General features: G+C 36.3%; 1 protein-coding gene across 2 annotated transcripts in view; it reads right to left on the bottom strand.

The window, feature by feature from the left end:
- Positions 1–17708, bottom strand: part of Pten (phosphatase and tensin-like protein) — an 81634-nt gene that overhangs the window by 22945 nt on the left and 40981 nt on the right. For both annotated transcript variants that reach the window (XM_081759691.1, XM_081759690.1), the window contains exons 8-9: positions 14037–14163; positions 8170–8350 (exon numbers count right to left, since the gene is read on the bottom strand). In XM_081759691.1, coding sequence (XP_081615817.1) covers positions 8170–8350; positions 14037–14163 — 308 coding nt within the window. The remainder of the gene's footprint in view (positions 1–8169; positions 8351–14036; positions 14164–17708) is intronic.

Genomic DNA, 17708 nt, shown 5'->3' with positions numbered 1-17708 from the left:
TTACCATCTAATAGGACTGTCTTGTGTAATCAACAAATTCTTAAAAATTAAAGGATTCAATTTTAGTTGAGTATTAAATCGTGTTGCATTTCATTTCGATTTCTCTAATCTCACTCAATGCGTTGTTAAAAAATGTGTCAATTGTAATTTCTGTGGTTTAGGTTTGGCGTTTCTTACCGATATCTGGAAACGTTTCAATGGAAGCGCAATTTGTTCTATCGCTAATACGGTATATTATGTTTAGGATTTAGATTTATGGGCATTCGTCATCTAAGGCCATTTAGCCCGTCACGTCTGAGGGATGACGTCCCTCAGCGAACACACTATCCGGGGAAAGGGAAGGAAGGAAGCGACCTGAGACCTGTAAGGTAGGTACCACCCCGGCATTTGCCTGGTGTAAATGAGGAAAGCTAGGAAAACCTCATTCAGGATGTCTGGCCTGAAAAACCGTTTTACACTTTATCGACCGAGTGCCCCCACCGGGAATCGAACCCGGCACCGCTCGCATCGAAGGCGAGAGCGTCAGCGACCACACTACGCGGGGCCACACGGTGTATGTGTAATCTTTTTTCACCGTACTTTCATTACATTCCAATACGAAACTTTTATAGTTTCTTAGTGACTTTTTATTTGTTCGGGACGATGAAAGTAGGGAAAATTTATATTCAACAGAAAGTTTTGTGAAATAACTAAGTAAACAAGAATGCCTATTCAGGAAATTAATAAGTCTGTGTGAAGAATGAGCAGATTCTGTAGGATGTTGTGTATTTGAGATGGTCTTTCTGTATACCTTCGTCATGATTTCATTGTTTGACGAAGACGAAGACTTGGGCAAAAAGACCAAGGAACTTTAACTTTCTGTTCTTGATTTTGGAAGTGAATGAAAGTGAGATAGATACGTAATTAAACTGCCAAAGGTAATTATTTGCGCATCTTCTTTATATCATTAATCTTCTAAAAAATTGCTCAGTTGATTAGTGTGCCTTTTAAAAGGTCTCTCTCCAAAACCTTTCTGAAATGAAGGGAGCTATCCCCATTAGGGATACTAGAGTGACAGTGAGTTGTTCACGGTGATCTACTGACAAATTTGGTGAAAACAGTTTCCAAATTGGATCAGTGGTTGAGGAGTTTCACACAAAAACGCTGATCGTTCTTGATATTGACTGAAGTGAAACGATCTAATTGTGTTACATTTCTCTTTTTTTTATTTTTATTTTGTGAGTGACTTTTTGATCTTGTTCTAACAAGGGAAGAGAGGGAGATTATATATTGAAGTGGAAGATGGTTCATACACCAATCGAATGCACTATTGATGTCCATTACGAAACTGTAATAAAATTTTTCCGAATGAATCTACTGTGCGAGTTATTTGAATATATAGGGTGTCCAGAAAGTCCGTTGCCATCCCTAGAAATCGCAAACGATGAGACATATGCCAAAACAGATAAACACGTGTTTGATCATTTTAAAAGTACAATTCATCAAAGCAAAAAGTGTTGTTCCTAGGGTCACCTGCAGGGTCCCAGGAGGGGTCAAACTCAAAAATTGCAAATTTTAAGGGGTCAAGTAGCATATTGTTGGAAAGCTGTTGGGAAATGCAAGAAGATGGAATAAGTGTCGACTCTCTAAAAATTGCCTTGTGCAAAATGGCGGCTGGTTAAAATGTCAGCAAAAATCGTCATTATAAAGTCCATGGCCACCTTCTATAAATCTGAAACGGTGAGACATATATCAAAACAGGAAAATATATGTGTCATCAGTTCGAAAGTACAATGATTGGAAGTAAAAATATTTGTCCCAGGGTCCTCCGCAGAGGCCCAGACGGGGTCCTACTCAAAATTTTCAAATGGCAAGGGGGCTCAAGTAGCATATCGTTTGAAAGCTATTGTTAAATGGAACAAGTCTGGACTCTACGATAACACTGTGGAAACATCTTGCGTTTTAGTTCGTCTTTCAGTAGTCAGATTTTAGTTTCGTTTTCACTTTAATTCGTGTATCCAACGTAAAGAAAGGAAATAACCCTACTGTGAGATTCTGCTCTTCGGGGCCCATTAATGTGTAAAGAAACAAAGAAAGAAATAACGAAAAAAGAAAGAAAAGAAAAGAAAACAAACTACAAGAACAGAAAAACGAAAAGAGACGGAGATTATATATCGAAGTGGAAGATAAGTTTATACACCAATCGAACGCACTAATTATGCTCATTTAAGAAACTGTGATATTATTGGTCTGAATGCATGTACGGTGCGAGTCACATGTGCAAAGAGCAGATTCTCACAGTAGGGACCCAAAGAGCAGAATCTCAAAGTAGGGTCTTTCTTTTGTTGTGTACAACAATTGAAGTGCGAACAAACTAAAAACCCAACTGCAGAAAGAAGAACTAAAACGCAAGATGATTGCATACAGTGATATCGTAGAGCGTCCAGACGTGTTTCATTTGCTTTCATTTAACAACAGCTATTTAACAACAACTTTCAAACGATATGCTACTTGAGCCCCCTTGCTGTTTGAAAATTTTGAGTAGGACCCCGTCTGAGACCCTGGGACAAATATTTTTACTTTCAATCATTATACTTTTGAAATGATGATACACATGTTTTCCTGTTTTGACATCTGTTGCGCCGTTTCAGATTTATAAGGGTGGCCATAGGCTTTACAATGACGCTTTTGCTGACATTTTGACCGGTCGCCATTTTGCACAAGGTAATTTTAGGGAGAAGAGACTTGTTCCGTCTTCTTGCATTTCCCAGCAGCTTTCCAACGGCATGCTACTTGACTCCCTTAAAATTTGCAAATTTTGAAAAAATGAAATGAAATGAAATCTTTAAGTTTTACGTCCCACGGTTATGCCGGTTAGGCTAAAGGAGACGGTGATTATGAGTAATGAATGAAATGGTGGAATGAAGAAAGTGGGAGGAAACGGGAGAACCCCGAGAAAACCCACGCACACTGTGTTTGTCCACCACAAAGTTCACTTGGCGGAGGCTGGGATCGAACCCGGGACCCCAAGCACCAGAGGTGAACGCTCTACCACTAAGCCACTGCGGCCCCCTTGCAAATTTTGAGTTGGACCCACCTGGGACCCTGCGGGTGGACCTAGGACAACACTTTTTGCTTTGATACGGTGTACTTTTAAAATGATCAAACACGTGTTTTCCTGTTTTGGCATCTGTCTCACCGTTTGCGATTTCTACGGGTGGCAACGGACTTCCTGGACACCCTAAATATTTATATAACTCGCACAGTATATGTATTCGAAAAAAAAAAATATTACAGTTTCGTAATAGGCGTCATTAGTGTTTTCGATTGGTGTATAAACTATCTTCCACTTTGATATATAATAACCCTCTCTTCCCCTGTACGATGTAGGTGACGGTACTTTAAATTCCGCAGTCGAGAGACTATCAATAATATTCTTGATTGCATTAATTTTAAACGATTTCGGTTGATACCAACAATGGAAAAGATGTCATCGTTCATTGTTATTTAAAATTTAAAATCAACTTTCTTTCTAATACACATTTTAGTTGAATATAAAAATACAAAATGAACTAATGGAATCATCAAGTGAAGGTTCAAGTGTTCCCTCGGTTGAATCAGGTGAATTTAATACTCCTAAGATTGATTCAATTGCCAACATTAGCAGGCTTAGTAATGGCCGTTTATCTACTACTACTAAATCTACGAATGTGTTACCATGTCCTCACTGTGGAAAACATTATGCGAATTCCAGAGGATTCGCTATACACATAGGTAAAATGCATCAGGTTAAAAATGGGGATGAAGATTGTTGTCATATCTATAATAATAGCTATCCTGATTATAAAACTACAAGAACAAACATCTCTAACCGCAATAAAGACACACAGGATTTGGCGTTGTCTAACTTGGGTAAAATATTAATATCGTTAAGGTCCTCAACACATATTTTAATGCGTGTCCCTCGAGGTGCTCGAGCTGCAGTTGCTGATGCACTTGCCGATGTGTTACTTCAAGTAACTATTTCAAATGACGAAAGAGATTGGATCCACTTGTTTCTATTTCCATTAGTTGCACTAACTGCCCCCCAAAAATTAACTGACGCCTTAACCTGGCATCCAACAAAGATTAGGAAATCTCTTCCAAAACAGAATGTTGCCAATCTTAAGATGTAGAAAACAAACTTGCAGATGGTGACATCAGTGGAGCAGTCCGTCTACTAATGGCATATGATACTGTTGCAGCCCCCAACATTTCCGCGTTTGAGACGCTATTGGAGAAGCATCCAGCCTACCCTGGTGAATTTACTTTACCGAATCTTCCTGATGACCAACAATTGTCAAGGAGTTTCGATTAATGAAGTTAAGGTAATTATTAATTCCTTTCCATCTGGTAGCGAACAGGTAATTATGCTCTGCGGCTAAGGCACACGATAATGAGGATAACGAATAAAATGATCGGGAGAACCCGAAAAAAATCCATACATACGGTATTTGTCCATCATAAAGCCCACTTGGCGCGACCTGGGATCGAATCAGGACACTATGAACCAGAGTGAGCGCTATACCATTGAGTTACTGTGACCGTAATTTACGATCATGAGGGTTTCAGGGTGGTTAAGATTTAAGAAGTAAAGAATTCCGTTGATCACAGATTATCATTTACTCGTAAAATTGAAACCTGCAGTCAGCTAAATTTTCAAAACATTTTACTATTTAGATTGAACAATCGACTCGTGACTTTTACATACAAAATCTGTTTTTTCTCTCTCTCAAAGCTAATATTTGGAAAACTACCTTGTTTGCGGCTTACATATTATCTTCTACGTTTCAAGATTTCAATAACGACCAGAATTCTATCCACACCAATAATCAAAATCGCCGAACAAGGATACTTTTTAATTGGCTACCTTCCAATTTGAAGTCTGTCTTTCGATAAAATATAATTTTCTAGTCTTCTCTTCCCGCCTTCCAGCACTGAGAAGTCACTAACACAACAAGAGAAGTCACTATACTGATCCTAAAATATCTCTTGGGAATATATCAAGCTGTAGGAATATGACATAAAAATCCCAATCTACACCCATATTCATAACGTAACAACTTCCTCCTTCAAGATCTTTTGGAACACATGAAAGAAACGATAAGACTCAAAGTAGGTGCTCTTAAAAAATCGACACCACAAATACGAAGTTCAACTTTCAAAGCATTTCTTTGGAGAAATATATTAAACATAAAAAAAAGACTCAATAAAATTTAGCATACTTAATGCCCAATTTCATTACAAAACCAGTGACTAATTTTGAGGATTTACTGATTACGCAAGGCTGCATTATTAGCTAACAATATTTGTTTTCTTCCATCTTATAATTCATGTTGGCGCCTCCTGCTTAGAGGTATGATACACAGTTGCTTCTCACATAGTTTTACATTTATTTCTAATGTAACCTGAAAAACTCGTACAACGTTTTCCTTGACAAAGGATTGATTTTGAGTTTAGCACCTCTTTCAGCAGCGAGGCTATATGAGACATGGACCTACAGCTTAACGAGGGATCCAAATCACATGAGCTCCCGCCGAGATTAACGAAGTAATAACAAAACCTCTGGCCACTAGACTGTTGGGACTAGAACTCCAGCAAAATTTGAAAAAAGAAATCTTTGTTTTACGTCCCACGGTTATGCCGGTTAGGTTAAAGGAGACGGTGATGGTGAGTAATGAGTGAAATGGTGGAATGAAGAAAGTGGGAGGAAACGGGAGAACCCCGAGAAAACCCACGCACACGGTATTTGTCCACCACAAAGTTCACTTGGCGGGGGCTGGGATCGAACCCGGGACCCAAGCACCAGAGGTGAACGCTCTACCACCGCGGCCCCCACCAGCAAAATTTGAGTCTCACAAATAAAGCAGCAGTATTTTTTTTTTCTTTAAATATCATTATAGTAAATCTTCACATACATACTGCATATAACATGATTAAAATACGCAATGAAAATGCAATATTGTACAACTACGTTGAAATACTGGGTGAAGATTCTCCATTTTGACAATAGCAAAGGCTTTTTTCTTTGTAAATACAATAAAATTTTAAAAGTTTTCCTAAAAAATTAAAACAAAATAAATCGTACTAAAAGATAAAATATAATTACGTCTTCACGAACATTACTTCTAAAAATAATATCTAATTATCCATGACTAAAAAGAAAAGCATGGGGAAGCGCTCTCACATACAATCAATTTATACATTCTTTAACTTTCATAAAAATCAAGTGATTATATTCAAGTGCACTTTCTATGCTGTTCTTTTTAGTATGACTAAATAGATTTTTTAAAAGTAATTTTCTTTATTTTGTTTATAATTTTTTTAAAGTATTTTTTTTACTCTTATTACAATGTTGTTGTTGTACAAGGTAACCAAAAAGTACTTGCCATTCTAGAGCAATACAGTGGCCGGTCGTACCTTTAGGTTTCGAAGTAATCTCCATCAGCATCCTACACCTTCTGCCGACGTTATTGTAGCTGCACAATATTCTCGTCATAAAACACAGCGGTCGTGGATGCAAAGAAATTCGTTGAGTGCGTTCCACAGGTCTTCCTCTTCTGCAAAGGATCTCCCATGGCGGTGTTTATCGAGGGAAATAAACAGGTAGTAATCTATTGGTCCATGGTCCGGCAAATATGGTGCATGGCACGGTCTCCCAGGCAAGTTGCTGGAGGATCTTCCGAGTCCTCTTTGCCACATGTAGCTTTGCATTGTCGTGCAGGAACAGCATACTGTTGAGATTTATCAATGCTGGCTCTTTCTGTCACAAGACACGGTGCACCCTTTGCAACTGGTGAGAGTAGAGGTCAGTAATTTTGGCCTGACCAGGTGGAAGGAGCTCGTGATGCACCACTTGCCGACAATTCCACTATACAGAGAGAATAACCTTTAGTGGAGGTGGTCTTGAGGTGTGAGGAAGAGGGGCACGGGGCCAATGTCTGTTACAGTGTCAAAGAGGACCCACTTTTCGTCACTAGTGAGCATGCGATCAAAGATGGGTGTGTTCAGGTGCCGAGTGAGCAAGGACAAACAGGGTAAACTCGTTCCTTGTTGGCTGCCAACAATGTGTGGGGTGTCCAGCTGCTTCACTTGTATAACTTTCCTATCCCATCCAGGTGCAGTATGACTGTTTCAGTGGAAACGTGAAACCTTTCTGCAAATTCATCTCACGTTCACCATTGTCCTCCTCAATGGCTGGTTTCAGAGCTTTGCCATCCGCAACACATGTTGTTGTCCACTGTGACGTTCATCCGAAAAGCTCACATCTCCTGAACGAATTTCTGGAACCAATTCCTGGCGGTGCGTTCGTTCACGGCATTTTCCCTAAATGCCTTGCATATGCGGCAACTTGGTGGCAGGTGACGTCCGTATTACTCAAGGTCAATGGTCAAATTAACTCCTGATCGCTTGGCAGGCATGTGCATCATTTCATTTTCTCTTTGTGAGCGCATGATTAATGGAACGTCAAAAACGGCATGAACTTTTCTGGTTACCTTGCATTTTTTTTTTTTATTTACAAAAGAATTTTAAAAAATCAAATGTGCTATGGGAAATTGTGCAAATCTCAAATTTTGTTCGAACTTGTGAATATTAACTCCTGTACACTAGATAATCCCGCTTTATTCAAGAGTAACGCTGGTTGCATTCGATAACACTGATATCGGTCTTTAAAAATCAAACAAGAAATTTAACGTAAAATATACACAGAAATGTATAAAATCAACAATGGAATATTGTATCATCACTCGACTTACGTCGCTGTACAAAATTTCATTATTGTATGACGTTCGGAAATGAATTAAATTAAGGCTGCAAGATTTGAGGACAAGACTGAATCAAGTGAATTAGAGAAAAAGCACCTTAGTAATTCAATATGTTCCTGATGTCAAGCAATTTGTAAATTTGGCCTACGATTTTATAACGGACTTGCAGTATATATACTTCTCAACTATTTTAGATCATATAATTTTGAAAAACAAACAACCTGTACTATTTATTTATGGAATTATACAAAATAATAAATATGTGTTGATACAGAATATTTGAAAGTCTATCATAAACTATTAACTTTTTCGTGGTCCAAATACAGCATTATTTATTATATAATTACTATCCTAAATTAAAGTTTCACTGTAAATAGTGTCTTACCTGATTCCCATCCTTCCTCATCCTCATCATCATCATCATCTGATGATGATGATTCAGAATAAGCGTCTGATGACTCACTTCGAGTTTCATGGTACGGTGGAGCTTGGGGTTGCCACTGTTGACCGGACGCACTGTGACTCATTGAGTCGTGTACAGGGTAAGGAAGCAGGAACATAGTCACCTACAAATAATTGCAAAGTATCACTTATATATCAAAGTAAGTATAGATAGCTTTTCCGCTTTTTCTCATTAATTGCAAAGTAGTTATTTTCTAATTCATTAATCATATTAAATAGACTTTTCGTGTTGAACCTGCATTTTCCCATAAGGCATTCGTTACTTATTACTCTGTAAGTCGGCCACCTGTCTATCTTTGAAGTTGGCCACTTTGAAGCAATATTATCATATGATGATAATGATAAATTAACATGCGTATCTTGGCCACGCAAAATATAGTTTTTTTTTTTTTTTTTTTGTTAACTCTCGTATTTTCATATGAGTGGCAGATGTTCTGTATTTGTGACTGGATATAAAGTAGTGTGGATTTCCAATACTTGTTCTTGGAGGTCAATGGCCAGAACACTACCCTGAAGGAAGATGTGAATAAGAAAAAGCTCGTACAGGTATTCAGGAAATGGTTGTACGTATTTGTTTACCCTGTCTGTTTTGGTAAAACCATTAGCTATATCGGCTCCTTCCAACTTTAGTGGGGAGCTTTAGTAATTCCGGAAAATTCTCAAGATTAAAGCCAACCATTTCAATTATCACCTATTGGCACCTGACAGCTTGTCGAAATGTAGCGGAGACTTTGTTACATGAATTCCCTTAAGATTTTCTGAAAACATATTTTGCTCCAAGGAAACACTTGCAGCTCATTAACAAGAGGTAGTTAACTACAAGTTTAGAATGCACATATGTGCCAAAAAGAATAAAAGAGAAACCTCTAGAATGAACCATTATAAATAAATTTGTTATTAATAACTGATTTGCTATTTTTCGAAAGGATCTACAGAAAATATTTGTCACTGTTTAATCAGTTCAGATGAAAGTTTCGTACTCTACGGACAGCAAAAGTGCGAATCAGATTTCGGTGCATGTGTGTTCAGTGGAAGGGGACTTGTTGAATTCATAAGGGATTCATAACGTAGAAAGCTGAACGAATTGTATTAAACCTACTGTAGTATTTTTTCTAGTAATGTATATTGTTATGATTACTCTACATACATTATTTAAAAGTAGCTGACGAGTCATCGCTTATTAAAATTCTACAATCTACAAATCCTATTCTAAAAATACTCCAATCACATTTATTTTCTGTAAGTTGGCCACCTGTGTAAGTTAGCCACTTTTCAATGGAACCGATGGTGGCCAACATAGACAGGTTTCACTGTACTTATATGAATTAGAGAGTTACTGTTGGAGCGCTATGTGTGACATATGGTGATATCCTACTTATTAGCAGTCCTATCTACAGAAGGTTGGGCACGATGAAGACAGTCGACCCTCATTGGCTGTCCCGAACGACATATTTAATCGCCGTTATGTCCGGATGCATTACTGGTTACAATGAATCCAGTTTTTGATAACAGTACCAGCTGAGCACGGTCCGTGGAATAATGAAGATAAAAACGACAGTTTTCACAAAGATGTTCATTTGTGGACTATCCGCCACCAATTATAGCCACCAGCAATAGTGGAACGGTGCAAAGAAGAGGGTTTAACGATGTGAACACAGATTATGTGAGTCTCATCATCCGACGATGTACTCAACAGACCACGGCCACAAATTGAGAAGAACAGGCTCCAGTCCACTCGAATCTCCAATACAGTGCGAGCCATTAGGACAATGCTTCAAGGCAGAGAAGTTTGATCATACGACAATAGTATCCCAAAAGGCTTTGTTTCCAACACAATCTGGAAGATCCTTACATTAGGAGTTTGTTAGGAAGTGCGGATACCACTTACAGAGCATCACATCCAGCCGTATAAAACATACCTCGAAGGAACAAGAGAAATGGGTGGCTCTACCTAGATGAGGCTAACAGGGTTTAATCAATTATTTATCGTCAAACAAGCCACAAGAGTCGTTTTGACTGTGCTGTAATGAGGGGAAAATACACGAGATTCTGGTGGTGGTAGAACGCTATCTTTCATCAAAATGTCTTCCAACACCAAAGTCAACGCAGCTCACTTCGAAGACAACATCATGGATCCTCTGTATGACATCTTCCAATTATACAGTGACGAGACTACAAATGTATGGATTCACATGGACACGGCCTCCTGGCATGCCGCTCGGTCATACCAGGCGTTCTATGCAAGAAAGGCAGCAGAGATAGGAATTCGAGTGATCTCACTTTGGTCTATTCCTGTGAAATCTCTTGACGCCTCACCAATGGGCTATTGCGGGATTGGACTTCTCACACAGGTACTTGCTCGATATTATCCCGTATCTTGCAGGGTCTTCGGTAAGTTGCGAGAGCAGTATAGTAAAACATATCCCTTCCATTCTAGGTAGAGTTTGCTACAGTGGAAACTACACTGACGGTCGATGGTGGAGCAACGGGATTTTGTAGCCAGGTTAAGTGGTTTAAGTCGATTACTTATATTGCGGGCAACTTTCTGTAGTTTAAGATTTAAATTATCTCTTCCCAGGCCTGTATCAGGATTCGTCTACAATGTACAATAAATAATTAAATAAAGAGAAAAAAATAAACATAAAGCATGATACTGAATAAAACCAAAAAACTGCCAAGGCAGGGGGAAGTGGAAGCTGAAAAAAAATCTGTAGTTGTATCGTTTTCTGTATGAGTACAACAGGTTTCTTGATGCAGTGAAACCTCTGAATAACAGTCTGATGGGACCTTATGATTTGTACGTAAATTAGAGTTGTAGATTTCGGAGAGTTTACAGAAACTTAAACTACTCACCTTGTACGGTAATTGCAGTAAATACATCAATTTTAATATAAATATGAGCTAAATCGAAATATTGTATTCAGTGTTCGAATTACTGGGAGGATTTTCAAACAGAGAGAGAGAGGAACGGATGAATCGTTGAACTGTAAAATTAACGACGTTTGTTCTTTTATCTTTAAAATTGTAGTGAAAGATCCAAGTTCCAAGGAGGGAAAAAGTAGAAAATAGGAATTACAGGAAACGAGGAAAGAAGCTCTACACTGATTTCTAGGATTATCACCATAATTTTATTGTAGACGAAGAAAACAATAATTTCAAGTTCAGCTTACAATTGTGCTATGTGGTAGTTCACCAATTTACTGACTTAGGACATTTTATGTCTAGTATGCTGTATCGCTGATTTATTTCAGTTTTTACGCTAAATACAAGTGTGCTAAAACTAATTTCTGACCATTATGAAGAGGCTACTAAATGTTGGAACGAGGGGAGAGAGACTGTCTGCGTCTATATCGTAAGTAAGAAGGTTATGTTTCGTTTGAACACATATGCTTTTTCCGGAACAAAAATCGTTCGTATTGGAAAGGTAACCGTTAATAAGAGGTTTCATTATACCAGATGAATCGCATATATAAATCGCAGAAGTAACATGGATGTAAAATAGTAGATTGTTGTTAAGAAAAATAAAATAAAATAACGAACAGACATTACTAACTAGTTAAATTACATGCTCACAGCTTTCGCATGCATAGCAGAGGCTATAGGATACTTGGCCTCTTATCAACACATAAGAAAAACCAATAATCTTCGAAGGTTTACTATTATACATACACACTCTTTTGAAAGGTATTTACTTCGTTGTCTGTTATAAAATTTTTAAATGTATAAGAAAAAAGGGAGAAACATTGAAAGCCGGTTGCCGATTATCAGTCGTCTCCAAACCTTTCTGAAACTTCCTCTATCATTTTAAAACTTCGTATGGCAATAATAATTTTTTATTATTATTATTATTATTATTATTATTATTATTATGGTGACAATAATAATAATAAAGATAAGAACACAGTTGCCTGTTCTACTCTAACGAATTCATTCCTATTTCTCCCATGTACTTCAACAGTAGAAAAAAGTTTGACTCACTAAAGACGTAAAACATAACCTTCCTCGTAATAGCATGTTTGCCATTTAGCCACCAGGATGGGTAATATGCAATGATGAAACAACACGATTGCTCTGTATATTATTTATAGAGTAGTTTACAGACACACCAAGAACATAAAATTAACGATAAAAGAATTCAGAAAATTGTCCACAGCATTCAGCATATTTAAACAAATTCAATTTGATATCTACGTGAACAAAAATCTAGTTGCAAGGTTACCATGTAAATTTCATTTTTACCCAAGTATGATGGTTGATTTTCATTCGTTAGCTAGGTTTATTGTTACTTTTCAGAACCGTAGCTTAAAAAGCGCACATTGATAAACAAATGGAACACAAATACACAAATACAGCATGCACTCGAAGTTAAAAAAAAAAATGAAATGATATCTTTGAGTTTTGCGTCCTACGGTTATTCCGGCTAGGCTAAAGAAGACTGTGATGAGAGAAATGAAAGAAATAGTGAGATGAAGAAACAGGGAGGAAATGGGAGAACCCCGAGGAAACCCACGCACACGGTGTTTGTCCACAACAAAGACGAAGCTTAAATTAGGAAAACTACTACACATAGTCTTTTCTTTCTTTCTTCCTTCTGAGGGACGGGAGGAAAGTGAAAGCAAAAGTTAGGATTCTGGAAAGGTTAGTGGCTGCCCGGACTCTGGAAATTAAGGAATTTGATCAGCATGCCTTCATCAAATACTTCTTCCTGAAGACGATCTCGCCAAAGGAGATTTCCAAGATGATTTGACCACGACACTGGAAGAACAATGTTTATCGATGCTATACGTGCTACGAATTTCAATCGTGGGCAATTTAGTCTGAAGAATGATCCAAAATGCGGCAGATCGATTTTTGTTACCGCTCACAACATAATAAGACACATTCACTGGATGAATCTAAGCACTCTTGAGTCCACTGTGACGGATAACAACGAGGTGTTGCATATCTGTTATTGACTAGATATTACGAAGGTTGAACCAAAATGGGTTCCGAAATTTTTGAACTCTACTAGATGCGTGGATGGGTGGAGAGGTTAAGGCGCTTTTCGTTCAATTTCAAGGCAACAGCCTTAGTTGGGTAATGACCGGTAGCTGTGGACGAAACTAGTCGTAGTTTTACAATCAAATGATCAAACAGAAGTCGGCGAAATGGTGCCAAAGATTTCCTACGCTCAGAGAAGGTTAACGCACAGTGATCTATTGCAAAGATTCTTCCACGTCTTGAGATTGTGAGAGCATCCAGCTAGTCCACTACCTCCAGTATGGCTTAACGATCTTTCTCCAGAACAACGCCAATATACAAGACAAATCTATTAATGGACGAAGTGCATTAAGTTGCAATTCTAAATACAATAGCAGCACCCACCCATCTTATAATTTACTTGCTCCACTGGTCTACTACTTTTTCCTAGAAACAGAAAATGGTTTTAAAGGATATGAATTTTGACGGTCTAGATGTCTCATTGTTCACACGAAGACGCTTGATTTGCGAGCGATCATAACATTTTTAAGAATGGCGAGGGTGCTGTAGAACCAATACGAAAGGAGAATCGAGTTGAGTAGAAATCAACTTGAATAAGATCATTATTAAACGTTCGCCTGAGAATTTATCAAATTATTTTCGTACCGAGATATGGATCTACGGCATTAAAATTTCCAAACAGCATTTATCCTCTAAGATAAAAGAACATATGTGGCACGCACGAAAGGCAACAACGATATGTTCGTACTCTATAGGATTTATGTCAAAGCTCTTATTACGAAGGATCTCTAAAGACAGAGAAAATCTTACCTTAAAATCAGCACTATATATTTTATTCTGCTTATCTTTGTGGGCATTGTCAAGTCCCCACTTGTCTAAAGTAAGAACCAGCATTTGCATATCTTGCTCCAAGGACATAAGAGAACTTGTTCTGCAACTAAATAAACAAAATTTATTGTAACTTGATGAAAGTTTTTTTTTTTATTTTTTAGTAAATTACAAATAAATATTATTTCTTAAAAGTATTACTTTTACATGCATTTACTGAAAAAGCGTGTAAGGTAATACAAATAAAAATTCTACATCGTAAATTACCTATTTATGATTAACTATGGCTTTTAAAAAAATCGCTCACTCATTTATTCACCTTGGTTTAATGTACCACTATTCTATTCTATCCGATAGTCTTAATTAAGGAGGAATTACTCCTGTAAAGAAAACTGAATAAAAGGTTTTATACAACAAAAGCAAGATTAGTAATAATTTTAGTTATTTGGAATTTCTTTCTCAGCATCGCGACTATATAAATGAGACAAACAGCTTAAAGTAAGATTCGAACATATGTACTTTTACCAAAATATTTTCTGGTTTTCCCCGCACAACGAGCAAAAAGTTCAACTACAGCCACCAGGAAGCTACGAGAAGCATTTTTAATACGTTTAGTGAGTTAAAGATTATGTTTTTTTTCTTTTTTTTTTTACTATTTAAATCAGGGTTGGCAAAAACCATGGTTTTTATTGAAAAAAAAAAAAACAGTTTCTTTTTGGTTTAAACCAGTTTTTTTTTTTTTTTTTTTTTTTTTTTTTTAATAATTTGCTCTATATATTCATATGGACAGAAATAAGTTTGTTTCGCCTTGATGTTATTATGCGACAACCGGTTATGTTGGAAGGGGTCACATAAGCTTAAAGCGGAATAAAAACTGCTTCTCGAGTTACATCCGAGAGAAATTGTCCTCCATTTGAACTCGGAACCAGGAGTAATTGGCCACAAATGCGATACGTCTGCCTACTCACTCACGAAGGAATCCTGATAAAAAAATACGTTGTACTGATCTTTACATCTTTACATGCTTCTTAAATAACTGTCAAGAGACATTTCAGAAGGACAAAAAGACAAACAGTTACACAAGTGAAACCATTATACAGAATTACATATGGACAATTTCAAAGTACTACGGAGTACAGAAGAACTAATTTAGTTCAAGTTAGTTAACAACGACTTTTATTGGTGCAAATTAAAGAAATACAACGACTTAATTTGCATATCAGTAAGAAAAGTGAATAAAGATACGAATTATTTGAGTCAACTTTGGCTCAGACTCATTTATACATAAATAGATACCAAAGATACTTCTCATTTCACAAAATGCCTCTCGTGGTGTCTGTATAATCCCTCCCCCCCCTTCACACACACAAAAGTACGGCATTTCGATGTATTTTATCAATAGTAAACATTGAAACGAAACAATATTTAGAATTTTTCTTTGATTGCAATTACATAACAATAATAACAACTACAAAAAAATCACAAAACAAACATTTATAAACTTATATATAAAAAAGTTGCTTTTGTAGTATAATCTTTTTGAATAATGAATGGGGAATTTAGGTCTGAATATAATACGAATAATATACGGGAGTGAAACGTGATAACTCACAAATGTGTGTTCATCAAGATTTTACAAACACTTACACTTTTACGAACATTTTTCGTTTTTTGGTTTAAACCAGTTGGTTTTTTTTTTTAAAAAAAACAGCTGGTTTAAACCAGCCAACCCTGATTTAAATATAGCATTTTTTTTCTTCTTAAGTAACAATTTGGAACTTCATGTGAGACACTCAATCCCAGAGAACAAAGACTTCTTCCGGGCCTCATTGAGACACATCGTCTTTAATTATGTTTCACTCTTTTAAATATATTGGCGTTATTACGTTTCGAAAACTGAAGAGAATCTTCAGTCCATATACCCGAGACATAGATGCTATACCTTAGAAGAAAAGAAATAAGATATATACGTTATGAACAAAAAATATCCGAAATTTAACATTCTATAAACAACTACATTCACAAAGAAGAAATATATTTCTAAGGACAGTGAAAAGAACAACGCGAAGGGAACAGAGCTTTCTTCACATATACATAAACTTCTACTTATATTACTTAAATTATTATGTGTACACTAGTGGTCATAATTCTGGAAACTTTTCAAAAATCATACATTTTCTCTTACAAATGCATTCTCTCAAATACTCTAGCATGTGCTATGACTACATCTACTTTTTTTACCTTATTGTTTCTTATTTCTACTTCACTTCAAATGTGTTTTTAAAATAAGTACTTTCGTAAAAAAATGCTGCTGATTGGTCTAAAAATATCATACGATCTACTTAATGACGAATCGGAACGAATCGCGCCATCCTATGATACAATGTCACATTATACTTGAATTTTTAAATGTGGCTTTTAGAGCAAATAATTGTTCTTTTTTTTTTAGGTTAGTGATTCAATATACATTTATTTAAATAAAATGAATATATATATATATATATATAAAGTACTTATTTTAAAAACATATCTGAAGTAGGAATAGAAAACAATACGGAAAAAAATTAATGTACTCATAGAACATGTTAGAACAATTAAAATAATGCATTTGTAAGAAAAAAATGTATGTTTTTTGAAAAGTTCCCAGAATTATGGCCATTAGTGTAATAAAAAAAAGTAGTAAGAACTGAAAGATAATATAAACTGTTAAGTGCAGAAAAATGTAATAAATAAATATAAATAAAAATGTAAAGATAAAAATAATTAAATGTAAAATGAAATGTATATGGTAAGGTTTTCTAGAACACGATGGTAATGTGTCCTTTAATTACCGGAAAGAAACACATGACACTTATGACACTTACAGTGAAAATACGCACGGGAATCTTCAAAAACTTACGCGTTTACTATTGTAGACATGTATGTCAATGTGTGTAGTTATTACCTATATAATTAATTCCAGTCTCTCCTATTGTCACTAAATCCTTTTTTCCTTACCTATGATTTGACAATGCTGATAGCAAGCAGTCAGCAAAAATTCGATTTTTAATCCTTCGGGCGCTCGCGTGTAGTAACGTTACACCAGCGAGCGGATGTGGCATTTTCACCTCCCTTGCGTTTTTAATAAGTATTGTAACTCAATATTCCGGAAATAATAGGGCCAGTGCTATCTGTTTTGTTATTAATTAACTAGAGAATACCCACCACTGTAACTCAGCGCTTATTTTTCTGAAAAGGCGGTCTAAAAGCCGTCTAAGCGAGCGACCCCGCAAAAAGGTGTTTTTTTTTTTTTTTTTTTTTTTTTTTTTTTTACCAGTATTGAATATATGAACAGTTCCTCCTCCTCCCTTTTCTTTCTTATATATATTCAGGAAGAATTCGAAACAGTGTATACAAAAGATACCCAACTATCATTCGAAATCTACGCAATGCCTTTAGATATTAAATTTCCATAAACAGCAAGATGTTCCTTATGCCTGTTAGATACTTCCCAATATAATAAGATGTGACGCCTATGTAAGTACTTTTTCGGGATATAGACCTTTAACAATATTAAAATTTTGCAAAATTTGTACCTGATTACCTATAGTTTGTTATTATTGTATTCACAATATCTAATACGCGAAGCCGATTACAGAATACAACCATAGTCAA

Source organism: Thermobia domestica, chromosome 5 (assembly GCF_964235325.1).
Source record: "Thermobia domestica chromosome 5, izTheDome1.hap1.1, whole genome shotgun sequence".
Taxonomy (NCBI): domain Eukaryota; kingdom Metazoa; phylum Arthropoda; class Insecta; order Zygentoma; family Lepismatidae; genus Thermobia; species Thermobia domestica.
The sequence above is the reverse complement of the archived record's forward strand: the minus strand, read 5'-3'. Positions and strand labels throughout refer to the sequence as shown.